This window comes from Crocuta crocuta, unplaced genomic scaffold (assembly GCF_008692635.1).
Source record: "Crocuta crocuta isolate KB4526 unplaced genomic scaffold, BGI_CrCroc_1.0 scaffold30, whole genome shotgun sequence".
Lineage (NCBI taxonomy): Eukaryota > Metazoa > Chordata > Mammalia > Carnivora > Hyaenidae > Crocuta > Crocuta crocuta.
This window is the reverse complement of record NW_027528345.1, coordinates 5,599,407-5,626,812: the sequence shown is the minus strand read 5'-3', so window position 1 is coordinate 5,626,812 and position 27,406 is coordinate 5,599,407. Positions and strand designations below refer to the sequence as shown.

The 27,406-nt window shown below is 38.9% G+C and overlaps 1 protein-coding gene across 2 annotated transcripts in view; it reads left to right on the top strand.

The window, feature by feature from the left end:
• The window catches only part of NELL2 (neural EGFL like 2), a 324,036-nt gene that overhangs the window by 212,538 nt on the left and 84,092 nt on the right, over window positions 1–27,406 (top strand). Inside the window, exons 14-15 of one of the 2 annotated variants that reach the window (XM_077753240.1) lie at window positions 14,804–14,926; window positions 17,958–18,053. In XM_077753240.1, coding sequence (XP_077609366.1) covers window positions 14,804–14,926; window positions 17,958–18,053 — 219 coding nt within the window. The remainder of the gene's footprint in view (window positions 1–14,803; window positions 14,927–17,957; window positions 18,054–27,406) is intronic. The other variant, XM_077753241.1, reaches the window with a different exon arrangement.

Genomic DNA, 27,406 nt, shown 5'->3' with positions numbered 1-27,406 from the left:
TTGGCAGGAATAATCTCAAGGAAGGAGAAAAATGCTAACTTCGTTTGTGCTGGCAAGCTTGAGTTTTTTAGCCCAACTCAGGAAAGATTTTGAGATATGAAAATGTGTTGTTGGATTTGATCAAACACAGAATAATGAATACTTTTCTAGGTTTTTTTTTTTTTCTCTAGAATAGTTGAACAGGCAAAGAGGGAGGAGAGAGTTCAGGAGTGTAAATCCAATTAGACCTGAAGAAAGCCTTTTGTTGCAAGTATTCAGCATTCAGGCCAGGAGCTTCTTATAACATTCTAGATGAAATATTTTCTTCTGTTGGTGTACCATGCCAAACTGATTTTTTTTTTTTAATGCATGAAAACATTCAATCAGCAAAGAAGGAGCATTAATTTCCAGTCAGGCACCCTCCCAGGTATAGCAGAGGTACCCGCAGAGAGTGTGGTGGTGGTGATATGTTTGACTAGGGAGCTAGGAGTCTCTTTCTTTCAAAGCTACATTTGCGCTTCAAATATACATTCTGTCTTCACCTGGATAGGTAGGGACAGCTAGGAAGTTGATTGGTGGCCATGATGGCAGAGCTAACTCTAACTATTCCTTGTTACAGTCAGCTGGGATATAAAAACAAAACACATCTTATCATCAAGGAGATCATGACCTAGAAGCAAAGAGTGGTAAATAGACAATTGCAATCCAGGGTGTTTGTTCAGTGCTATAATAGGGGGGGAAGCACAAGCAAGCTAAGAAACCAGATTAGGCAAAGATGCTGAGTTATGAAACCCATGAGGTCGTAGGAAAGGGAATGGGAATTTAAAGAGGACAAATAATGCTCAGTGCTCCTCCTATCTTCCTGTTCCCAAAATAAATATATAATTAACATAGCATTGTATTTTTCTTAACATTCAGTTATTCAGAAATTTATGTACGTATGTATTTATATTTGAAGGATATATACATCTTGTCTTGTAGAGAATTCTGTTTCTCAAAGGCTTCTAGTCATGATCTCATCATTTGGTTTTTCCTAGATCTGGGACTTTTAAGAATGGTTATGTCTCACTTTCAAAATAATCATTTTGATCTAGTGTCTTAGTCTGTTACAGTTATAACAAAATACAATAGACTGGGTGGCTTAAACAACAAACANATGACCTGAGCCGATGTCAGACGCCCAACCGACTGAGCCACCCAGGTGCCCTAGAGCTGTACATCTTCTGATCTTGAGGTCAAATTTCTCTTCACGTCCACGCAGCAGTCTGATTGGGATACAGGAGGCCAAAGGCACAAGGACAAATAATGGGCAGAAGGAGACAGGAAGAGTTGTCTGCTTGCGGAGGTGGGTGCGCGCTACTCGGGGAAGGCGACTGATGATACGTGCGTGGCAGAGAAAGTCTTGCTCAGGCTCCTCTGAACACTTGGTGGTGATTCCTGGGGCAAGAGGCCCCTTGGTGAGAAACAGTGAGAAAAGAATTACTACATTTGAAGGGAGCTCATCAAGCAAAAGTGAGTGATTCAGAGTGAGGTTTAGAATAAAAGCCATTTCAAAGTCTTTTTCTGAAAAGAATGGAATGTAAAAAGAAGACGCACTCTGACTATATTGTCAGGAGAGAAAATCCTTTTCGGATCTTACAAAAAGGTGGCTTTCTAAATGACAGAAAAAAGATTTTGCTATACTCCTAAATTGGTTCCTGCCTCTCAAGAACTAAACAAATCACAGGTTTAAATGAGTCACCAGCTTGCTACCTAACACCTTTATATGTCCAGTGCAGAGAAATTATATGCATACATACATATACATACATGTACGTATACACACAGACTCTTACATGATATATCCACACACACCTATGTGCACACGCATAACAACATCTTTAAATATCTTCAGGATAAGGATTCTGCCTTATTTATCTTACAACAATCACAACTCTTAAGTAAGCATGGTAAAACTTAATACATATCTGTAATATCAGCAAACCTTACTACAATTAGAAATATTAAAGGATAGGGGGCACCTGCGCTCAGGTGAGCGCCCAATTTCTGCTCAGGTCATGATCTCACGGCTCGTGAGTTCGAGCCCCACATCGGGCTCACTGCTGTCAGCCTGCCAGTGAAGAGCCTGCTTCAGATCCTCTGTACCCCTCTCTCTGCCCTCACTCACTTTCTCTCTCCTACCACACAAAAAAAATTTTAAAAAAGAAATATTAGAGGATATTAAAAGACAATTAGCTCAAAAATGTCAGATGGTTAAATCATTGTACACCTCACACACAGAAGTATGAAATAAAAGTGCACAAAAATATCTATATCTTATGTTTTATTAAGGATATTGAAACACAATATATAATCATTTGGACCTGAAAATCATCTTGTATCTTGTATTTTGCTGTGGTAGAGCCTCAAATAGCATGCTCTGAGAGATGGATTTTGAAATGAAGCTCATTTTTAAAATTAAGCCCCTGAGTGAAAAGATTGATGGGTCTCTTTTGTCCCATAGACCCAACCCTTTAAAATCTGAGGAATCATTTTATTTTCTGTAAGAAGTTAAAAGGTCATAATATAGTATCTGATTCACATGTGGCTTTCTTCTAAGCTCATCTTAAACTGCAGTGGGAAGGATATGTAGGTTGAAATACTAAGGTGGTTTTTCTTCGGTGATTTTATATTTTAAAAATGCCTTTTTTATATTGTATGTTGTTTTGAAACTTGTTCTGGTATAGTGTGTCAAATATAGTCTTTAATCTTATTGGGTTTTTTTGGTAGGTATTAAAGCTGGGCGGGCCTTAGAGCTTTCAGTGAAGGGATAGATCCCATGGTGTTAGGTGAGGATGATTTCTCTTCTGGCAGAAGTTTTCACTAGCTTAATGAGCACCTTTCCTTCCCTCCCAAAAAATCTAAATAAATGGAAGCACATGCCTCTTACCAAATTTAGGGGCAGCGCTGACATGAAAACACAGGAGCAACCAGCTTGAACTTTTGCTTTGGTGAAGGTGTCATGGTCTCTTAAGCAATGCATAAGTACTGCTGTAAATGATAAATCCCAGACATGATACATGGATTTGGGGTGAATACCATATAAAATGTAAAATATTGGGTGTGAAATACTCTGAGAAACTGAAAACGTTGATTTTTTTTTATACAGATGAAGCCAATTATTCATTCATCTACATTTGCCAAGTGCCTGAAACGTGTCATGTGTTATGGCAAGGACTAAAGACTCACAGATCTATAATAAAAATTCTCTGTCTCAAGGAGTATACTGACTAATGGGGGGTGGGTAAGAGAATTGATCTCTGACAGTGTGATAAGGGCTAGTCTAATAACTAACTCATGAAACATTAAGTGCTTTCTGTGCATTACCTCCATTAATCCTTGCAACTCTGTGAAGAATGTACAGGTCCGCAATCCCTCCTTACCTACAGTTCTGAACTCCAAAAACTCCAGACAGCTCTAGAAGTTGAATGTTTATTTTAAAGTTCATTTGGAAGGAAACATTAATCTGATGTGATGCTATTTCTCATTTTTGTTTATCCAATTTGATATGAATAGTCATACTTTTACTACAGAAATATTTGTTTAATTACTGATTATTGTCCCAGATCCTGCTGGAGATTTTACTTGTGTATCATTATTAGCTCATTTCATGGAGGAGGAAACTGTAATTTCAAGAGATTAAATAATTTGCTCAAGATCTGTGAAAGGCAGAGTCAGGATGTGATCAGAAGCAACCTGACTCCAAGGTCCATACTCTTAACTACACTATATTCTAGCTTCCAAATGTTATGATGGAATTGAGCACAAATAGTATGGGGCTTATCTAAGTTTAAGAAAGGTTTTCTAAAGAAGGAGGCATTGTTTGGTCTGAGTGGGAGGTGAATAGGAGAGGTAGGTAAGGAAAATGAGGAAGGGCTTTTTGGGCAAAAAGCAGAGACCTATGTGAAATATACAGGGGTTGGCTGGTATGATACTGGGCCTTTAGCAGAGTCTCAGTAAATGATATTATGTAAAAATGTTGCGATGGGAGAGTTTTAAATGGTGCACTTTGGTGAGAGCAAAGTGTCATAATGAAATCTCCATGAGTAAGTGGTGCTTTGATGGCTAGTAAGAACAAAAAGATTAAGAGAGAAAAAGAGAATGGGGAAGAGGGAGAGAAGATCAGATTTTATTTGAGAAGTCATTGTAACAATGGTTTAGAGATGTACCAAGCTGGGGACAGCGTTGTCATCACGGAGCTATTGCAGTATTCCAAAGGAAATATTTTGTGCCCAATTTTGGCAATGGAAGAATAGTGGAATGGAGATAGAGGCAAGGGCTACAGAAATGAGAACAGCCAAGGAAGTAGAATCCAGATGAATTGGTCCCCACATGTGGTAGTTGGGAGGAAGGGAAGAGAAGTCTCTGGTGACCCCAGATTAAAGCTTATTTAAGGGGAGATTTAGCTACAGGTTCACCTGGGGGTGGGAAATCTGGGAGTGTTCTTTCCTGATTATCTGGATAGTCTTCAGTGAAGTTATTGACGGGGTTATGGTGCCACAAGTGAGAGAATGAGAATGGGGCGGGCATTCAAAGAAAGAGCAGCATAGCTCCTGAGGGGAATAGAAGATAAAGCAGGAGATGTGCACATTGTCACTGTAGACTATCTTGAATATTTTCCATTAGCAAATCTCTAAATGTTTTGCATGCTTAATTGACTCATTATTTAACAAATATTCATTGGAGAGGCACCTGGGTGGCTCAGTGAGTTAAGCTACTGACTTCAGCTCAGGTCATGATCTCACAGTTTGTGGGTTTGAGCCATGCATCAGGCTCTGTGCTGACAGCTCAAAGCCTGGAGCCTGCTTCTAATTCTGTTTCTCTTTCTCTCTATCCTTCCCCTGCTCATGCTCCGTCTCCCTCTCTCAAAAATAAATAAGCATTTAAAAAATTAAAAAAAAACCCAAATATTCATTGGAGACCAATTTGTGCCAGTCATTGTGTTGGGTGTTGGGTGCAACGGATGATTTAGATCTAAGGTTTGCTATCTAGGTGGTTATCTGACAGACAGATATTGGGTAGGGAGTATTTACTCAGTGTGTTGTCACCATCAATAGAGGAAATTCACTTTCCTAACATGATCTTTGCTTTTATATTTTGACTTCTTAATTCTATTTTTCTTCTTTGCCATAAAAACTAAACCAGACCAGACCAAAACAAGAATGAGGATAACAAAATTTCTAAAAGTAAGAAACCCTCTTCTATTCATCTCACCACCATCTCACTCCCAGTTGCCCAGGTTTGAAACCTGACTTATTTTCATTGCCTGTCTTCCTCTTAGTTCAAAAATCGATTCATTGAGGGGCTCATCAGTTGTACGTATAAATTGACTCCCCTTCCACCATTGTTTTGTCCATTCTTCTTCAGGCCCTCTCTTCAACATAGTTTCATTCTACAGAAGCATAGGGTTTGGGATACAGAAAATGAGTAAGACAAGGTTTCTGCCTTTGAAGGATTTGGAGCTTATGATTTGATGCTTGCTTCCTAACCGTTCTTCCTCCCTCCTGTGGTACTTCCTCATGCTGTGCACACATACACATTGCTCAGCACAGTGCTTGCCAGGTGATAAGCATTCATTTTCTATTGGCTTTTCACCCATCGTTCTCCTCCTCCGTATCCTTTTACTACATTCTGTGTTGCACAGACTCCTGTCACAACTCCCAGTAGTAACCTACCTCTGACTCAAAAGGAGAAAAATGAAAGAAATAAAGACTAAAATGAAAGAGAGAAATGCTGGCTTGCTAACATAGGACACCCAGTTTGTTAAGAGAAGTCGGTCTTTCCTCCTCTACACGTTGCTGTTAATTTCCCTAAAAATCAACTCCCATTTTATCATGCCGCCTTTTATTGTACAGTTGGAGGTGGCTGTTTATTTCCTGCCAGATGAAAATCATGTGGTGATCCTGACCTTGTCCATACTGATTCCTCATTATTCCCTATCAGTCCTCACCTGTGCCAGCTCAGCCACTTAAGGACTCTTCCACAGCTCATGCTTTTTAACTTTTGTACCTGTGTTCTCTCCCCAGGACATGCTCTTTTCCATCTTTACCCTTTCCTGTTAAAACCCCTCCTGCCTTTCAAGACTCACTTGTTTGGCCTATTTCCTACATAACACTTCCCTGGACCCTTCAGTTAATCCTTGCCTCTCCCTCATTAAGTCTCATGAGATCACTGTTGATAGGTTGGAGCTTTTTAAAACACTGAAGACAAATCCTGGCCTCTTCACTTCAAAGTTACATGACATTGGGCAAGATATGTATTTTCTCTAAGAAAGCTCTATATTCCCATTTGTAAAACAGGAATAATAATAGTGCCTTCCAGGAAATGTTTCTGTGAAGATTGAAGGGGATAATGAAGATAAAACAGTACAGTGCTTTTTAGCATCTAGTAAGCACTTAGCAATTAGCTAATGGCATTATTGTTAATATTACTGTCATTTTCCCTCTTAAAGCACTAAACAAATTCAAGAATACATCATAGTTATCTATTCCTGTCATCAAGTCTGTAATAGTTCAAAAGTTTCTTGAGGTCATGAATCCCAGTTTATGCATCTTTGCATCCTCTAGAGTGCTAGAGTCACATAGAGAAGCTTCAGAAATGTGTTGAAAGGAAAAAGACAAATCATTTGTTGACAGTTACAAGAATTGTGTGGCCCTGCAATGTGTTGGGACGAAGATCATCTCATAAAACACCAAAAAATGCAAAGCAGGGTTTTTTATTTTTTGCTGTAAAATCAGAATTTGGATTACCTTGCAAAAGTATTGTAAACAGAGAGAAAATTTGAGTGTGCATTGGTTGTTAAGATTCTTGATCAAATAAGTATTAGAGAGGCTGAGCATACCAGTGAAAGGACTGGAAGAAAATACACCAAGCATGTCAGAGAAATGAAGTCTGAACAAATTCCTAGATGCCGAACAAACTGAATAACAAGAAGTCAGTATTGAATTGGTGTCGTCAGTGAACAGGAAACTTGAGCAGTGAATAAAAAATACTTGGGTGTTAAAAATGAGTTTTAGTGGGTTTGCTGCTAATGTGGCCACTGAATAAGGTTACAGTATAATTTCTTGTAGTCCCTTTAACAGTGTTAAAATTAGATTTCTGTTAAAATGACACTGTGGTAGATTTTTCTCTATAATATAAAGTGAATAAGGAAGGTAATCATAAGAAACAAAAAGAATAGCTTTTGGTAAGTATGATAGCAGGCATCTTTTTTCCTGATAAAACCATTGAAGGTAGTGCATTTTGGAAATCAGAGAAGTGTCTAAAATGCATTTGATTTCAGAAAAGATTATGAAAAGAGAAAGCTCTCTAAGACATATACATTATCCCCACAGAGCTGAAACAGAAAAGAAATGACATTATATAGCTAACAGGGGCAAAATAAAATTTCCCGCTGAAGTAGATAATAAGAAGAGAAAGTAATATTTATCAAGTGACTGTTATTTGCCAGGGTCATTATACTCATCATGCAAGTTTACTCTTTATAACAGTTCTCTACCATAGGTCTTACTCTCCTCATTTAAAAAAAAAGATTGGCTTACTTTCTCAAGGCCACTGAGAACTAGGATAAAATGGCATCAATAGTCAAGCCTGTCTGGAAAACTTCTGTATAACAGTGCCTCCCTGCTATTGCTCATTAAAATAGTATATCATTGTCTCCTTTTTTTTTTCCTCCCCTGTCCTTTACACTGAGTTACAGTCCTAGTACAGCACAGTTGATGGAGGTCATTTTAAACCATTCAATGAATTGTAACAATGTCCCTGTGAATCAATAGTCATTAGGGCATGCATGTTTTGATTGCAGGCATATATATTGCTGGTGGCAGTGAACACAACATCTTCATATACCATATCATTAAATATTGGGGTGGGGGAGGAGGAGGAAGGAGGGAGAAGAGGGAAGGAAGGAGTTCCAGTTCTTTTTGATAGACCCCCTCCAAACCCTCTACCAATTGTTGAAGTGTAATACAGAACATTCTTTAGATCCAGTTTATGTTCATTTTGACAAGATCTGCCATAGAATGATTATTGTGTGAATGTACTAAGGAGGGCAAGTCCATAGAGTTGTGTAGTTTGATCAATAGAAATGGCATATTCTATCTGAGGACTCACCGTGTTACTATTCGTTTTAGAGTAAAATAAGAGGTCTCAGGATTACAGACCCATGGGCTATCTCTTTCTGATCCTCTTCACCGACCAGGGTAGGGAACTCCAAACTTAGTTTGGTAGGGACACTTAGGAGTGAAGCTCATGGATGAGTTTTGGCAACCTCACTGACGTCCTGAGGCAAGCAATCCAGTCTACTGAGATATAAGAGGAAAATGACTAAGCAGCTCTATGTGTTTGAGATAAGTCATCCTTCTAAACAAATAGTTTGATGGTTTTATTTAACAGCTTCTCAAGAGTAATTTACACTCTGTGGACTTCCTTGTTCCAAGATTTATTCCAGCATAAGCCTGAGGGAGCTTGTTCTCAGGTTTCTAATGAGCAGATAATAGTTAAGACCTGAGGTGGGCTGCCCCTATGTTTTGAGCCGTATGCTGCCACAGTCTAGGAAAGAATTTACTCATTGTGAATTTATGGTTCAGGAAACACTTGGGTCAGGGAAAGTGAAGCAGCTTTCTTTGTGACACTTAAACCTACATGTTATGATAGCTGCTATTTTCCCAACATTTCTGTATTTGGGCAGGAGAGTAGAAGATGCAGCATAGACAATATAATTATTGTGACTGAAAAAATTCCATCGCAAAGGGCTCTGTGAGGATAGTAGACCAGCTGTAAAGGTACATTACAATTTATTATCAGAAGAGCAGAATCTATAGTATAAAGGTTTCAGTCAGAGGATCTAGTATATTGCTGAGGGATGTAAAGCAAAGCAGAATTATCCAGAAGTGTTGGGCTTTGTTATGAGGGCCTGACCAGGTGTCAGAGGAGAAGACTCTTGGATCCTGTTTGCCAGATGTCTGTTTGCCAAACTTCATTAATGATGAGCTTCCAGAGATTTTTGAGTTGGGAAAATGAGTGCTTGAATCTAAGTTCTGTGAGCTGGTCACTTTGTATTACAAACATTTACATTTAGCCGTATTAGTATCTTCCTTTCCTTTTAAAAGCTTCTCTCAATCTTGAGAAAATGTAGACTTTAGTATTACAGAAAGCACCTCAGTGCTTAGCCCTAGAGTGTTAAAAATACTAGGTAATGCAAAAAAGAGATAACTTCCTACTTGTGAAACAATGCAGGACTCCACATATGACAAGGAGACATTAAATGGTATAAACATTAAAACCCCAAATCTCTGGGGGCTCCTGGGTAGGTCAGTCGGTTAAGTGTCTGACTTCAGTTCAGGTCATGATCTCGCGGTCTGTGGGTTCAAGCCCCAAATGGAGCTCTGTGCTGACAGCTCAGAGCCTGGAGCCTGTGTCAGATTCTGTGTCTCCCTCTCTCTTTCTGCCCCTCCCCCACTCACAATCTCTCTCTCTCTCTCTCTCTCTCTCTCTCCCTCCCTCTCTCTCTCTCTCTCTTAAAAATAAACATTAAAAAATTTAATAAATTAAAAAAACCCAAACCTCTGGACAATTGCAAAGAAGAACACTAGGATAAAAAAATAGATTGAGCAAAATACACACATTAAATATGTCAGGCAGTTCTATTGCACGGCAGTCAATAACCTAGTTTTAGAAGTCAGATGTTGTGATTCACAACTCTACCACTTACTAGCTGTGTGATCTCAGGAAAGCTACTTAACCTCTCCAAGCCTAGTTTAATTTTCTTTTTTTTAAAAAACAATAATGCTTCCTAATTAATATGAAGATTAAATGAGATCGTGTATATTATTACAAAGTGTGCGGTATGTGGCAAGCACTAAATTGTAGCTACCATTATTACAAATCATTCAGGATCATTCAAATTTGTAAGAGACTCAAGATTCCAAAACAGAAGAAGCAAAGTACATGAATGCTGTTTCAATTTGGAATCTGCATCTTCCCTACAAACATAAAAATATCCATGTTGTCAAATGCTCTGTTCTCCATGAAGTCATTCTCGAATTCCTATCTGACCCAACTAGAAATGACTTCTTCCCTCCTTGGGCTCTGCAGCCCTCTGTAAACAGGTTTCTTCTTAACTTCAGTATTTCTCACAATGCAGTCATGTACTAAAGGCACTTGTGTTTTTGTCTTACCTCCACAACTAAACTATAAGCTTTGTGAGGGAACTACCATTTATAATCGCATTTTAATCCCACAAAAATCCTAATATACGACATACCTTGAAGAAAATTGGATTAGATCGAAGTGTAGATATATTCAAATTACTTTTCACTCCTATTTTTTCTGCAGAATTTGCACATTGTATCATGGTGAAATCCTTGAATAGAACATGTGCTATGTGTATTGTATATCTGTGTTGAAATCATAGTAAGAAAAGCTACACGAATTTTAACATGGCCGTTTTGTCTCTAGATAGTACATTCATTTTGGAAACCGCTCAATATGAATACCAAATTTCAAGCTGAGTTTAAATCTGACTATGACCAGATGACCTGTTGGATGTGGACTCTTAAAATGATTTTAGAGATATTAAGCTACTCAGGTTAGGGGCTTATCAGTGAGACTAAATAATTACTGCTCTACGTGACATTTACATTTAGGTAAATCTAAGTGTACATAGTATCACTTTTTCTGTAGAGGAATTTTAAAATATTGACCCTTGTCACTGGTGTGAGATCAGTTTTACATAGTACGTAAAGATGCATAGCAAATTATGACACATAGGACAAAGTTTTGTCAAACACCGTTGAATGATTATTGATTCTGTATTTAATGTACTATAATTGATAACTACATTACTTTTGTTTAGTACTGTAGAGTGATGGTGCTTTTTTTCTTTATGTTTATTTTTTCCATTTTATTTAATATTTAAATATACAGATAGAAAATGTGATAAATTTTTATTTAAAGAACCATATGCTAATATTTTTAATGAAGAACAGTTAAAGAGACGTATATTTGGTTTCAGTTCCAGCTTTTACCTGGACTCTCATGTCACACGAATATTGGAACTTTTAACGGAGGATATGCAAATAGCATTCATTCTTAGGAACTGGATACTGTGAATGTCAGATCTGAAATGTCTGCTTTTCAATATATGTGAAAGAGAACTTGGAATTCATTTACTACTACATCCTGCCATGCTTTTCTCAAATATTGCAACATAATATTTGTTTAAGTTTTATCTTAACATTTCCCTCCTGATTTTATTTAACTTATTGTATGTTACAAATGTTAGAGGGAACAGGAAAAATGAAGAGGCTGACTAGTGGGTTACTGGTAGAGTCCTTAGGGGTATATGAGTCAGGGAAAGGGTAAGAAGTTGACATTTGACCCAAACTGGATATAGAGCAGCAATAACTAACTATTTATGGAGACGGCCTTATAGAATATTTGCTCCTTGCTTCATTCACATTCTGTTTTGTGTAGGGCTGTCAAATTAAACTTAATTCTTCTTTGAGACATAGGCATTTTTGAAGGCTTTTCCTAAAGTCATAGTTTACTTTTAGTTGATGGTTATACATATAACCAGTTGTATTTTAAGCAGTATAAAGAATTTTAAAGTGATAGTATAAAGGAATTAATATTTTGGTTTCAAAACATGTCTTGCTATCTTAATATTTGAAATATTCCTGACAGAATAAAACACAATTGTAGTGAAATTAGTAAAAAAAAAAAAATGTTTAGGTTTTCAGTAGTTTTTATTTGGCATATAGTCTACAATTGAACAAATTGGGATTGGCTTCAATTACAATGGCAGAGGAAGCATTTCCTGGCTTTCTTCCTTTGCTCCTTTATTCTTTTTTTTATTAAAAAAATTTTTTTTAAACATTTTATTTACTTATGAGAGAGAGACAGCGTGAGCAGGGGAGGGTCAGAGAGAGAGGGAGACACAGAATCTAAAACAGACTCCAGGCTCTGAGCTGTCAGCACAGAACCCGATGCAGACTTGAACTCACAAACCATGTGATCATGACCTGAGCAGAAGTCGGACGCTTAACCAACTGAGTCACCCGGGCGCCCCAGGAGACACAGAATCTGAAGCAGGCTCCAGGCTCTGAGCTGTCAGCACAGGGCCCAATGAAGGGCTCGAGCCCATGAACCGTGAGATCATGACCTGAGCTGAAGTCGGACGCTTAACTGACTGAGCCACCCAGGCACCCCTATTCTTTTTTTTTTTTTTAAGTTAATTTATTTTGAGAGAGAGAGGGAGAGAGAGTGAATGAGCACAGGTGGGGCAGAGAGAGAAGGAGAGAGGGAATCCAATCAGTGCAGAACCTGAAGCAGGGATGAACCCACAAACCATGAGATCATGGCCTGAACCAGAATCAAGAGTCAGATGCTTAAATGACTGAGCCACGCAGGCACCCCTGGTCATTTGTTCTTTTAATTATTTAAGAAACCTTCTTTGAATGCTGAAATGAAATACAAATAAAAATACAGAATTGTTGTCCAAAAATTAACTGTTCCTGGTGGGGCAGGAAGGTGGAGAATCAAGGAAAAGTAGATATTTATGATAAAATATGATGACAAAGCCTTTGCTGGTGCTAAGGAAAACAGCCGGCAGGCCCTAACTCTGTAGGAGGGGGAGAGAACAGTATTTTTGCATAAAACAAGACATTTTAGTGTGATCTTTAGAAGCGATAAGAGTTTGTCAGGAGAATCCATGGGGCAGGCACTTCAGGCACAGGGAACAATATGTATAAAGGTGTGCATGGGTATATTTAAAAACCTGAAAACCCATCTTTACCCTTGAAATGCTTAGGAGCACACTTACTCATTTCTGCAGTCTCAAGAGTAAATGACAACAGGGGTAACCAGATCCCGGGTTGCGTAATTAATTAAAGTGTACGGGAATCATCATACTGGGTGCTAAACTGCATCTTGTTAGGCCCTTCCTCTACCCAGCGAGTTCCATCTAATTAAGAAGACAACCTAGCAGAGATGAAAACAGCATCAAATCAATCAGCAGCTGTCTTTAAAGAGCCTACGGCTGTCAGTATAGAGATTTATAGATTAACGGCAGCACTTTGAATTACACTGGGAAGAAGATTGGCAGCAGGTGCAAACTTCAGAGTGTAGATTTATTTTGCTTTGGGCAGCTGACCCCAGAGGTAGGTGGACTGTCCATTCCAGTCCCTCTGAAATTTTACAGTGGTCCAAGGATAGCCCCAATCAGGAGACCCATGTGTAACCTGGCTATTTTCTAGGTTATCATCAATGTGCTTGAGTTTATAATAACTATGAAAGTCTCTGATACTAGATAAAACAGTGGAATTCTGTACAATTTGGAGAAATCCAGCCAGGGATTTGGAGGATAAGGTATCTAGTCATGCAATTCTAAAACCTTAGTGATTGAGAGCTCTCTTTCTTCTGAAAGATTATTGGGAATAATGTCTAAGAATTTTATTACAAGGCTAGTGTTCAACTATTATCACTGTGTACTTATATATGACACAGGCATAACATGTTAATCTTTATTTTTAAAATATATACTAATCCATTTTAGTAGTTAAAAGAAGTGATTTTAGTCTAATCTCAACTGAATATGCCCAAAGTATATTTACAGATACATTACTATTATGATACATTGTATGCGATAATACATGTATTGTCCAGAATACAGAGTCCTAAAATGAAAAGCAAATATTTCCTTTTGCTTTGATGATCTATATCATAGTGAATTAATAACTCCATTAATATAAGCATATTAAATATATATTTAATTTTAGGCAAAAGTAATAATTTTGTTAGCGACCAAGTAATAGTGCCATCATGAGCATTTTGCTGAACTAGTTCGTAGCATTTCCTCACTTATATTTTATTTCCTACTCATCTTGATTTTGATGTTAGATCTGTTTTCTTTCTCATTTTCACTGTATGTATTCCATTTTTGTTGAGCACTCTGCTGGAATTCTGATGTTACCTAATACTCCTGTGAACTTGGGCAGGTGACATAAGCACTCTGAACCACTATGGGCTCATTTTAAAAATGGTAATAATGTTATTGGTTATGGTTCTCTCATAGGGGTGCTGGGAGAAGCAGATGATTCAGTGTTTTCTAAAGTGTCAAGTTGTACACAGTTAAAGGAAGTATCATATTGATTGTATCTTTTAAAGTGTGTATTTGCACATTTTAAAGTTGCCTTATTTAACAGAACTCTGATAGCTTCTTTGAGGAGAGAGCTTTCTAAGGAGGGCAGATATTCCCCAGTAGTTGCATGTGTATCTTTATGCCTGGCCATGTGAGTGTGGGTGTTAACTGCACCCTAGCTAATTCCCTTCAACTCCATTTTCCTACAGGCCAGGATTCACAAAGCAATATATTTCACATCCTTTCCTATTACCTTTTTCATGTTACGGGGAAGAATTAGGTAGCAGATTTATGTCATGAAAATAACTCCCCAAATATGAACCACAGAGACTTGTATACAGAGGCTCTGGGATCCACTTGCGAGAATTATCCACTCCTGCCTCTCCTCCTCTGCCATTCCTTTCTCCTCCTGGTGGGTCTTTTGTCCAAATCCTTCTGCATCCAAGGTTTGTGGAGGTATAAGCTATGTATGCATTTCAAGAGGAGTATGTAGTACTTCGAAATATGAGCTCTTCTTTAACATAGGCTTTGTATAGGTCTGTGTTTGAAAAAAATACCATGCAATAACCAAGGTGCTGGTAGTTTAAAATACAGTCTCACTGAAAAATCTGTCTTTGAGTAACAAAATTGTATTCCTCATTTCAGAACATGATGAGTGTATCACAAATCAGCACAACTGTGATGAAAATGCTTTATGCTTCAATACTGTTGGAGGTCACAACTGTGTTTGCAAGCCAGGCTATACCGGGAACGGAACCACGTGCAAAGGTAAAAGGTTTAAATGCGAGCCCCTCTCACATTAGGGATAATGCAGTCCATCTTCACCTCCCTCCCCTGCTTCTCATCGCTGTTATCTCCCTTCTGGGTACTTCCCACAGCCGTTGGGAGCTTTGCAGCATGGCTCATACTCTTCACCCTGGGCTAGGTCAGCGTTTAAGGTCACCGCCATCCGCTAATGTATTCTTTCACCAGGCAAACTGTTCAAACAGTGTCGACTTCGTGTTCCTTGACCTCCATTTCAGTGGTTTTCATCTCTGTTCCTGTCTAGCAGAGCACACTTATAATCACACCTGGGCACTTTTGGACAGAACTGTTCCACCTTTATTCCACCTTCTCAGACTTCAACTTTTTATTGTCTTACCCCAAGTCCTTCTGCTTCCAGTTGGCCCACTCTGTACCTTCCATGACCTTTGATCTTCTGTTTCTCTGACCCTTCCTTTTCTTTCAGTTTACCAGTCTCCACCTACATTTAAATACTTCTTTTTGAATCCAAACATGACAGCTATTTTTTTTTTTTTCAGCAGTACAGTCAACCCATTTGTTCTTTTATCAGAATCCACTTGGAAATACCTCTACTTGGGATCAGTCTGACAGTTTTTCTTCTCTATTCTTTTCTTTTTTAAGTTTATTTCTTCATTTTGAGAGAGAGGCAGAGTGTGTAAGTGGGAGAGGGGCAGAGAGAGAGGGAAAGAGAATCCTAAGCAGGCTCCTCACTGGCAGTGCAGAGCCCAAGGTGGGGCTCGAACCCATGAATTGTGAGGTCAGACCTGAGTGGAAACCAAGAGCTCGATGCTCAACTGAGCCACCCAGGCTCCCCTCTACTCTCGTTTGAGCTGTTGAGTACTAAATTAACTGGGAATATTGCGTCTCTGCATATTACAGTTTCTCATTTTAGCTGATTTGTCAATACCAGTCTATAGTTCTTTGAAAAGTCGTGCTGAGCTCATATTTTCATTTCCATCAATGGATATTCCCACAGTAGTTCACTACCATCCACTTTCACCAGTGCCCTCTTTTCCTTCATCAGATGAACTTACTTCCTCCTTCACCATAGAGGTTCTGTTTGGGAAACTGCTAACTCCCATTGGCTAAAGCCCATATTCCTTATATGTCATATAGATTTGTTTATGACTTGTATAATTTAAACATTTTAAGCTTCAAAACTTAACTGCCCATTTCTCAACTACTTGTGCCCATTATCCTGGAGTTCGCTAAAATCAATTTTCTATGACACTATGTATATGGGAGGTAGAAAATAACAAGGGGAGGTACCAATATGGTATTAACAATGTTCCATGAGCATGGATCTTAAGACCTGGTTTGTAATAATACATTGGATGCAGATATTGATGAGCTAGAGGATTACTCTGGTTTATAGAAGTCTATGGGAATGTTTAATTTAGAGCAATGTGAACAAGACCTACCAATTTTGAGGTCTAAATCCCACAAAGATTTTCTCAGAGAAACTAGACAAATCTTGAGAAATCCCAGATGTTTAAAGTCCATTGCATAGTGTAACTGAATGTCTAGGACTTACTCAAAGCACCCAAATATTCTGAGAGCTTGGGGGAAGGGGTAAAGATTTCATCTGTAAGACCATCTTCTCACTCTTATTTCCATTTCACCCTGATTCCTAATTAATGTGACAAATGTTTATAGCGTAAAGAACTCTTAAAATCATGAGAAGATCCAGATAGGTAATTCTTGTCTTTGAAGGAAGGTGAACTTTCATGGATTCATACATTTTTATCAGAAGTTAAGACTGCAGGTTGCCTGGATACAGACTCTCCAGTTCATGTGTGTATCCCTACTGGGAATGTCAAAAGCTGAGAGATAACTAATGTAGATGTAGGATCCGAATCATTGAGTCCTGTGCTTTGTCCTTCAACATTACCCCATGGAAGATACACATGGGGTTTAGGAGATGCACACTTAATTATTTATGAGGTTTACATTCTTAATCTCTTTGCAAATCCTTGGTGACTAGGTATTGTTTTTGCCTGGGATGAAGACAGACTGGGACTTATGACCAAAGAAACTAAATGGCCTCTTTGGGCCCTTTCCTTGAACTCAGCAGTGGAATCTCGGATTGCTACATTTTACCATTCAAAGAAAGTACATCTTAACTAATGAGAGGAAGCTCTTATCCCAATGCCTGGAAAAAGCTGGTCTAATTCATCCATTACAGACCAGACAATGGGCCCTGAGACTTACAGGGCCAAAGAATAAGCTGAAGCGGAAACAGAAGCATCTAAGGGTGCTCCATCTCACCCACCTTGTTTTCTAACCTTCTTTGAATCAGGCAGCACATCTCAAAAGGTCACCCTTGCAATGGCTCAGATTTTGCTCCTTTTCCTAGTCACAGACAAATTCCCCTCACTCACAAACCTACTCTAACATAGCAAGGTTTGTAATGCCTTTCCCCTTGATCCTGGATCCTGACCTGTCCTCAGCAGAGGACTGCAAAGCTCTTCCTGAAGACCACTACCCTGGATTCTTACTATTGGCCAGTTCATCACTTGGACTGATTTAGAAACTTTGTGGAAGCTGGGGAATTTCTTCAGTACTCTGGCACGTTGGCCAGAGTCTCATAAAGCCAGTCATTTCCTATTTCTTTATCTCTTTCTCTAGATGGTGGTTTTCACCTTAAGAAAACTCTAGGATAGCTGCCTTTTGTTTTTTTTTTTTTTTTAAGGTTTAATTCCAAGCTGGACTGTGACGATGAGATGCAACTCTAATTCTAATGTGCTTTCTATTGTGTAAGGTTACTGCTTTTTGTTAAAAGAAAATTTAGTGTTTCATTTTACGGGTGAAATATTTCACCATTGAAAAGAGTACTGTTTTACAAATTGGGTTGAAGTTTCTCACCTGCATGGAAGGTACTATATGAATTTGAAGTTATAATACCGTATATAATTTGATGTCCACATCTCCAGGGGAATAAAGAAAAACTAGGCTTGGAGTATCTTGAACTCCTTAATTTTGATATATGAAAGTCATGTATCTGAATTGTTTCTAGCATTTTGCAAAGATGGCTGTAGGAACGGAGGAGCCTGTATTGCTGCTAATGTGTGTGCCTGCCCACAAGGCTTCACCGGGCCCAGCTGTGAAACGGGTAAGAATATCATTCCATCTTCTAGAAAATGAATTTTTACGCCAATGTATAAAGTAATCCATGAGGAAAATAATGTTTCAAGTTTCAAGTGGCTCTCAAAGAGTGGAACTATTAATAAGGAAGTCCCGGGAGGGAAGATGTGGGAAGTTTCCATGATGCATGTTCACTGGGCGTTTCCCCAAAGTCATTCTATGGAGGTTTTGCAGCTATTATAACTAGAAGAATATTGAACATTTATAGAAAGGTGTGTGGATTTTATGACATCATAATTCATTTTATTCATCTGGAGCCAATTTTTGCTGGGATCTGTATAACTATATTAAAGTATATAGTTCAGGTTCATGGTCAACACACTTCCTAGGACGTGCTAGTTCCTGCATCCACGTTTGAGAATTTTTAAAAAGTTTTTGCCTGACTCATTCAATATTCATTCATTGTTTATTTTAAAAGTATTTAAAGTCTCCTTTTTAATTATTCTTCATCCAAGTTCATTTTGAACTCTTTCTGCTGGATACTAACTAGAAGCAGATATATATATTGTATAATATATATAATATGTAATTATATATCATATACATATTTAGTGTATATATATCTTATGACCCCCAGGAAGATATTTTGTCACTTTAAAACCCACCATGAGAATATTAGCCCTTAATTGAAGTCATGTCAATAGTAGTTTTGGCTGCTTTGGGGTAAGTGGGTTCTAATAGTAGACACGCCCAGAAAGTCCATTATTCTCCCTAAGAGAAAGATGCTACCTCCAGTGACTGGTGGTTACCATCCTACATTACTTTCCATAAACCTCAATACAGTAGATGTGGTGCAAGTCCTGCCTCATAACACTTACAGAGTCTGGTTTAATAAAGACACTGACAGATAAGAATGTGAGACGGGAAATGTTCTGGACCATTTGGGAAGTGAAAATTTTTCCTGAATAGGTCCTACCACTGTGCACAGACAGATGCCCACAGAAGGGCTTGCATCGCTAGATTGTTTCTTTCTATAAATACCTCTCAGTGATACTCCTCAAACTTCAGTGACTATTTGGTTACAAAGATCTCTAACAGAAAATGGATAGTGGCCATCTTTGATATGCAGAACTCCTTCTTTCTCAAGGGGATTATTTCCTAAATCAGAAGTTCCTAGATTCAGTGTGCATGTGACTTACCCATAAGCACGCTTATGGGATGTGCTTACTATAAGCACACATAATAAGCTTATTAACTTGTTAAAGGTACAGATTTCTTGTAATTAACTATTATGGGATTTACTAGACCAAAATCAGGCACTTCTAGTGCAGTGGTTCTGCAATGTGTCGATCCCATGATCTCCCCCAGTATACCAAGCACATCAAGGTACGCTGTGGTCCTCCTATGTATCAATATCTGTGGTGACCGTGTTTCCTGAATACACTGGTGCTGCTTCTGGTGCAGTCATGATACAGAAATACTGGCTTTTTCATGGTATTTAAATGGTGTGTGATTTTGAAATAAAGGCTGTCCCAGAAAATCTGGGATGAATAATGGCCATGCCAATTCTGCATATCATTCTTCTACTAGAAAAAATAAAAAGGCTGCATATGAGATTGTGAAAATCTGTAATGGTATAAGATTGATCTGAGCAATGTAAAATTTAAAACTAGGGAGTTAAAAATAACCCAAAAGAATATTTAGCTTTCTCTAATTATCTTTGAACTTTCAGTCTATAAGAAGACAATCTCAGACTTCCCTAAGTAGCTGTCTGTAACAGCCCAGGGCTTTAAGAAGGACAGAACAGATGTGGGTTCAAAATCTAGCTCTACTATTAACTTGTTATGTGGCCTTGGGCAAGTTATATTACTTACCTGTGTCTTATACTATCTATACATCATCTTACTCTTCACAAGTCTCTTACAAGATAGGTATTATCTCCATTAAAAAAAAATAGGGGGGGTGCCTGGGTGGCTTAGTTAAGTGTCTGACTTCACCTCAGGTAATGATCTCACAGTTTATGGGTTTGAGCCCTGTGTCGGGCTCTGTGCTGACATCTCAGAGCTTACAGCCTGCTTTGGATTCTGTGTCTTCCTCTCTCTCTGCCTTTCCCCTGNCATATTTAGTAAGTATATATCTTATGACCCCCAGGAAGATATTTTGTCACTTTAAAACCCACCATGAGAATATTAGCCCTTAATTGAAGTCATGTCAATAGTAGTTTTGGCTGCTTTGGGGTAAGTGGGTTCTAATAGTAGACACGCCCAGAAAGTCCATTATTCTCCCTAAGAGAAAGATGCTACCTCCAGTGACTGGTGGTTACCATCCTACATTACTTTCCATAAACCTCAATACAGTAGATGTGGTGCAAGTCCTGCCTCATAACACTCACAGAGTCTGGTTTAATAAAGACACTGACAGATAAGAATGTGAGACGGGAAATGTTCTGGACCATTTGGGAAGTGAAAATTTTTCCTGAATAGGTCCTACCACTGTGCACAGACAGATGCCCACAGAAGGGCTTGCATCGCTAGATTGTTTCTTTCTATAAATACCTCTCAGTGATACTCCTCAAACTTCAGTGACTATTTGGTTACAAAGATCTCTAACAGAAAATGGATAGTGGCCATCTTTGATATGCAGAACTCCTTCTTTCTCAAGGGGATTATTTCCTAAATCAGAAGTTCCTAGATTCAGTGTGCATGTGACTTACCCATAAGCACGCTTATGGGATGTGCTTACTATAAGCACACATAATAAGCTTATTAACTTGTTAAAGGTACAGATTTCTTGTAATTAACTATTATGGGATTTACTAGACCAAAATCAGGCACTTCTAGTGCAGTGGTTCTGCAATGTTTCGATCCCATGATCTCCCCCAGTATACCAAGCACATCAAGGTACGCTGTGGTCCTCCTATGTATCAATATCTGTGGTGACCGTGTTTCCTGAATACATTGGTGCTGCTTCTGGTGCAGTCATGATACAGAAATACTGGCTTTTTCATGGTATTTAAATGGTGTGTGATTTTGAAATAAAGGCTGTCCCAGAAAATCTGGGATGAATAATGGCCATGCCAATTCTGCATATCATTCTTCTACTAGAAAAAATAAAAAGGCTGCATATGAGATTGTGAAAATCTGTAATGGTATAAGATTGATCTGAGCAATGTAAAATTTAAAACTAGGGAGTTAAAAATAACCCAAAAGAATATTTAGCTTTCTCTAATTATCTTTGAACTTTCAGTCTATAAGAAGACAATCTCAGACTTCCCTAAGTAGCTGTCTGTAACAGCCCGGGGCTTTAAGAAGGACAGAACAGATGTGGGTTCAAAATCTAGCTCTACTATTAACTTGTTATGTGGCCTTGGGCAAGTTATATTACTTACCTGTGTCTTATACTATCTATACATCATCTTACTCTTCACAAGTCTCTTACAAGATAGGTATTATCTCCATTAAAAAAAAAATAGGGGGGTGCCTGGGTGGCTTACTTAAGTGTCTGACTTCAGCTCAGGTAATGATCTCACAGTTCATGGGTTTGAGCCCTGTGTCGGGCTCTGTGCTGACATCTCAGAGCTTACAGCCTGCTTTGGATTCTGTGTCTTCCTCTCTCTCTGCCTTTCCCCTGTTCACACTCTGTCTCTGTCTCTCTCTCTCAAAAATAAGCAAACATTAAAAGAAATTTAAATGTTAGTTTCAGAGTGATTAAATTTTTTTCCTAAGGCCATAGAGTTAACAGCTGTATACAAAGTCCTTTCTAACTCCCAAACCCAGGCTTTTTTTCTGTATCAGTGTGGTTTTTATATTTCTTCTGAATTCATTCTAATGACAGAAGAGAGAAAATGTCTTCATATAGGGCCATCCTGAAAAGGCCCACCAAAAGGGTAAGTAAAATTTCTTCAAAAACTTAGGTTTTTTTTTTTCTGAAAAATCCATTCATTTCTATTCCATTATATGTGAAAACATTTAGCTCACCTACTACCCTTGAGTTAAGTTGGTGCTTTAAGACAATGGGTCACAGTTTATCTCTGCCTTCTAGTAGCTCTTGGCCCAAGACCATATTTAACTATTTGAGAAGCAAGGCATCCCTGCCTCCTATCTGAGAAATTGTAATGATAACATTTGCCTCAAAGCATCTCTCCCATTTATTGCTCCAGGTTAGATCCTAACCCCTCACCTTACACCTTACACATTTTTGTTGATATAGTTATGAATAGAAGTTGTGCCCTTTAAAAAATAACTTTGGAGGAGAACCACATGAAATAATCTGTTCACCCATTTATTCAACATTTATTTAGGATCTTTTATATGCTGAGCATTGAATCTAGAAACAGGATATAGCAGTGAGCAGAAGTCCTATCTGCATGGAGATTATGATCCAGTTGAGTTAGAGGGACTATAAATAGGAAAATAAATAAATGTGTAAAATATTGTCAGGTAGCAATAGTTGCTGTAAAGAAAACTAAAGCATATAGTGTAAAATTATTTTTATTACCTATAGACCTTACATATGAGGAGTATTGTTATTTATTTCATTAATGAAGGTAACTAATATAGCTTCTGTACACATCCCAAAATTCTGTACACATCCCAAAATTTCAGTGATGAATACAAAAAGTGTTTGCTTACTCATATCTCAGTTTGATATGTCAAATGTGGTTTTGGGGAGAGTTGAGGAGCATTGGGATTGGCCTGCCTAAGCCAGGGGCCCTGATGGTTGCCATTTGATGAAGAAGTCATGCCCAACACACTGCCTCTAACACCAAAGAGAAGAGGACCATAGATGTGAAAGCATGGAGAATACACACCCACTGTTACCTGAGATCAGAAATGCCATATATGTCCCTTTCTCTCACATATCATTAGTAAAAACTCATCACATGGACTTGAGGGGTTTAGAAAATGTAGTTCAGCAGAATTTCCAGGAGGATGAAACTGGTTGGTGACCATTAGGCCAGTCTTTTGTCATAGGCGCTGTCTGGCATTGCTGGTACTATTTATTCTAAACAATCAAACCATTTTCTACATTGTCTCATCTACTCAGCTGGAAGAACTCTGAGTTACTTCCTTCTTCAGTCACTGCCTTCTTTCCACCTCTGGCAGGGATCCTTAACTTGGAATTCTTGGACTCCTGTAAATCTATGGATAGACTTTGGGGGCCCATGAATTCCCTGAGTATATGTGCATTTGTACATTTTTCTGCAGAAAGAATTCAGAGCTTTTAAAGATTACATTTCAGGTTCTATAATTTCTAAATAGTTATGAAACACTAGGGAGAGAATCTTCCATGAGAGCTAGCTGCTATTTTATTCTGTAGAAGGTGATACAAATGTAGATATCCAATACCTTCCAGAGTTTCTTTGGGGACCTTTAATCTAAACCCACAACTGAACCCATCATCTTCATGACTCTTGCCTCGTCTCCTCTATTCCCCAAACCTGGTTCTTCACTTCTGTCTTTATTTCAGTGAGTGGCCTTATCCACCAAGTTTTGTTGTCCAGTAAACCAAGAATCACCCCCTCCCCTTATCCCCTTTCACATCTCATAAAGTCCTTTTGAATCTCTTTACTAAGGTCCATTTCTTTCCGTTCTCACTGGTACTACAGTAGTTCAGGGCTCTCAGGTGTATCTCTCGCCATTCTACTCTTTACAGAATATCTGAGCACAAATCTGATCATATCACTTCATAGTGAAGAAGACGTTATCATCCTCCATTGACCTCACATTTCTTAACATGGCCTATATGGCCCTTCAAGATGTGTCTCCTACTTATCTACCCAGCTTTCACCCTCTTGTCCCTCTGTCTCCTCACGTCATTTATAGCCCCAGGCATTGAGTTTCATGGAAGTAAAGCATGTATCTTGTTCATTTTTGAATCTTCAAAACATAGTAGCGGGTGAGTGGCTTAGTTGGTGACGCATCCGACTTTGGCTCAGACCATGATCTCACAACTTGTGAGTTCGAGCCCTGCACTGGGCTCTGTGCTGACAGCTCAGGGCCTGGAGCCTGCTTCAGATTCTGTGTCTCCCTCTCTCTCTCTACCCATCCCTCACTAGTACTCTGTCTCCATCTGTCTCTCAAAAATAAATAGAAAAACATTTAAAAGTTTTTTTAGAAGTCATAGTATAAGGACTGCACCTTATTAGGTGCTCCATGAATATGGGTGAATAAATAAAGATATAACTGAGTGGTCAATTAAATGAGGAGGTAAAAGATGTGCTTGCATCCATATTAGCTGGACTTTACTAAACATTTGTTTAAAGAGGCCTTCAGGATCATCTGGTCCTAAACTCTGATATGATAGATGAGGTCACTAAGGTACATAAGGTTGAAGGAACTTATATAAGCTGTTTCATTATAGATACTGATCTGCAGTTTAGAACTCAGGTCTTCTGACTCCTAGTCCAGTATTTCTCTTTTCCTTCCTTCCTTCCTTCCTACCTTCCTGCCTTCCTGCCTTCCTCCCCCCTTCCTTCCTCCCTCCCTCCCTCCTTCCTTCCTCCCTCCCTTCCTTCCTTCCTCCTTCCTTCCTTCTTCCCCCCTCCTCCTTCCCTCTTTCCTCCCTCCCTCCCTTCCTTCCTTCCTCCTTCCTTCCTTCTTCCCCCCTCCTCCTTCCCTCTTTCCTCCCTCCCTCCCTTCCTTCCTTCCTCCTTCCTTCCTTCTTCCCCCCTCCTCCTTCCCTCTTTCCTCCCTCCCTCCCTTCCTTCCTTCCTCCTTCCTTCCTTCTTCCCCCCTCCTCCTTCCCTCTTTCCTCCCTCCCTCCCTTCCTTCCTTCCTCCTTCCTTCCTTCTTCCCCCCTCCTCCTTCCCTCTTTCCTCCCTCCCTCCCTTCCTTCCTTCCTCCTTCCTTCCTTCTTCCCCCCTCCTCCTTCCCTCTTTCCTCCCTCCCTCCCTTCCTTCCTTCCTCCTTCCTTCCTTCTTCCCCCCTCCTCCTTCCCTCTTTCCTCCCTCCCTCCCTTCCTTCCTTCCTCCTTCCTTCCTTCTTCCCCCCTCCTCCTTCCCTCTTTCCTCCCTCCCTCCCTTCCTTCCTTCCTCCTTCCTTCCTTCTTCCCCCCTCCTCCTTCCCTCTTTCCTCCCTCCCTCCCTTCCTTCCTTCCTCCTTCCTTCCTTCTTCCCCCCTCCTCCTTCCCTCTTTCCTCCCTCCCTCCCTTCCTTCCTTCCTCCTTCCTTCCTTCTTCCCCCCTCCTCCTTCCCTCTTTCCTCCCTCCCTCCCTTCCTTCCTTCCTCCTTCCTTCCTTCTTCCCCCCTCCTCCTTCCCTCTTTCCTCCCTCCCTCCCTTCCTTCCTTCCTCCTTCCTTCCTTCTTCCCCCCTCCTCCTTCCCTCTTTCCTCCCTCCCTCCCTTCCTTCCTTCCTCCTTCCTTCCTTCTTCCCCCCTCCTCCTTCCCTCTTTCCTCCCTCCCTCCCTTCCTTCCTTCCTTCCTTCCTTCCTCCTTCCTTCCTTCTTCCTCCCTTCCTCCTTCCCTCTTTCCTCCCTCCCTCCCTTCCTTCCTTCCTTCCTTCTTAGGCCATGCTATATGTTTAGATATTTATCCTACTATCATCTCCNTCCCTCCCTCCCTTTCTCCCTCCCTCCCTTCCTTCCTTCCTTCCTTCCTTCTTAGGCCATGCTATATGTTCAGATATTTATCCTACTATCATCTCCCATGAGGTCTGGGCTTTCTGTTATGCCCACTCTTCAACTGCCAAGTATTCCTGTTGTCTTTATCAGTGAAGACTGTGGCAATTTTTCTCTCCCAAGGCAGAGAAAGCATCAGGACTATCAAGATTTTTTTAAGTGTAGCGNGATGGCCTAAATTTTCGCCTGCTGGAGCTGGATGCTGCATGATAGCTTAGAGAGGAGACTGATTCCTGGCCTCAGTGGCCCTCTGTTGAGCCTTCCCAATGGAATCACTGAGCATGAAGTAATAGGATTTACTAGTTTCTTGAAAGACAATCTTAATGTGGATGGCATTTACCAACCCTCGTTACTATATTGAGATCTCCCCTGTACCCCCTCCCCTTAATTTATTTAGTCTATTTCTGCATCAGTTTATCTTAGTGGAATGGCTGAATCTACTTACCAACTTCACAAAGAGGCTGCTATGTGTATCTTCTGAGTAAAATTAATTTTTCATGGCCTTCTTTTTTAGCCACTGTGTAAAATCATCCACATGTACAGCATAACTTCATTTTTAATTAAACATCCTAATATTCCATCAGGTGTTTAACTTGGATTTAGCAGGGTGATTATATCTTAGATAACTCAATAAAATGTATTAGAAATCTATGTGCTGAGGTTTAACTGCTCTCTCATTGCCATACTGTATTTATTGCACCATCACTAAACCTCAGCAAACATGTGTCTGATGATCTAATTAATATGCAAAGCTTTCTTAGTATACTAAAAGTAAATCTTTCAGTCATGATTTAAAGCATAACTCTAGAAGATAAGAATCTCCTATAAGTAACTGCCAATTTAAATCAAATTAAAGAGTTTCTAACTAGGAAAAAGTTGGTATCAAATGGCAACGCTAAGAAAGATATGCTGTGCTATCAAAGAAAGGAGATCAGACATTCTGATGATAAATGGCTTTTTTTTTCCTGTGTGTAAAATAATGGGTTTCTTAGCCACAGATCAAAACATGAGATGGGATTTTAATTATTTTTAGTGAGTAGTTAAATGAATATAAATTCAAATTGCATTCCTAAGTGTTTGTGTAGCTTTTTAATATCTTGTAGTTTCAAAATGATGAAATTAAGGATGAGGCATATATGAATGTTGCTTTACTTTAAAGGTAACTATAAATTGATTGAGGCTGATTGATTTTTAAAAGTCTACATTATTACTGTTATAGTGTAGGTAGTAAAAATCCTTTAATTCATTTATGTAACAAAGTTATTTTACTAGTAATATGTACAGTTAGCATTTATTATTAATGTCAAATTATATTATATTTCCTGATATGGTTAAATTAGCACATTTTTCACCATTAAAGGAACATATTGATTTAATTTCATGATCGTGTAGCTTTCTTTTAAAGGCATATTTTTCAGAAGCTTACGTTATTTTATATCATTTTACGTGGGAAGACAAAAATAATTCAGAAACAAGAGAAAATTCAAAACATTTCTGGTATAACATACCTTTTTTTTCCCAAAATGACTCAGAGTCAAATTCCAGTACCAAAATGTATATCTTTTTGTGGAGGAAGAGGAGAGTTTTAGTAAAAATTTGGAAATAATACAGTTAATAAGGAAAGAAAAACTTTAGATAGCTTTGTTTTACCAGTAAGGATGATCTTTTTTTAGTGTTCTTTTGAATTTATTTTGCTCTAAATAAATAAATACAAATTTTATATATATAAGTCATTAAATAAACTTTATTGTAATGAAGAAAACC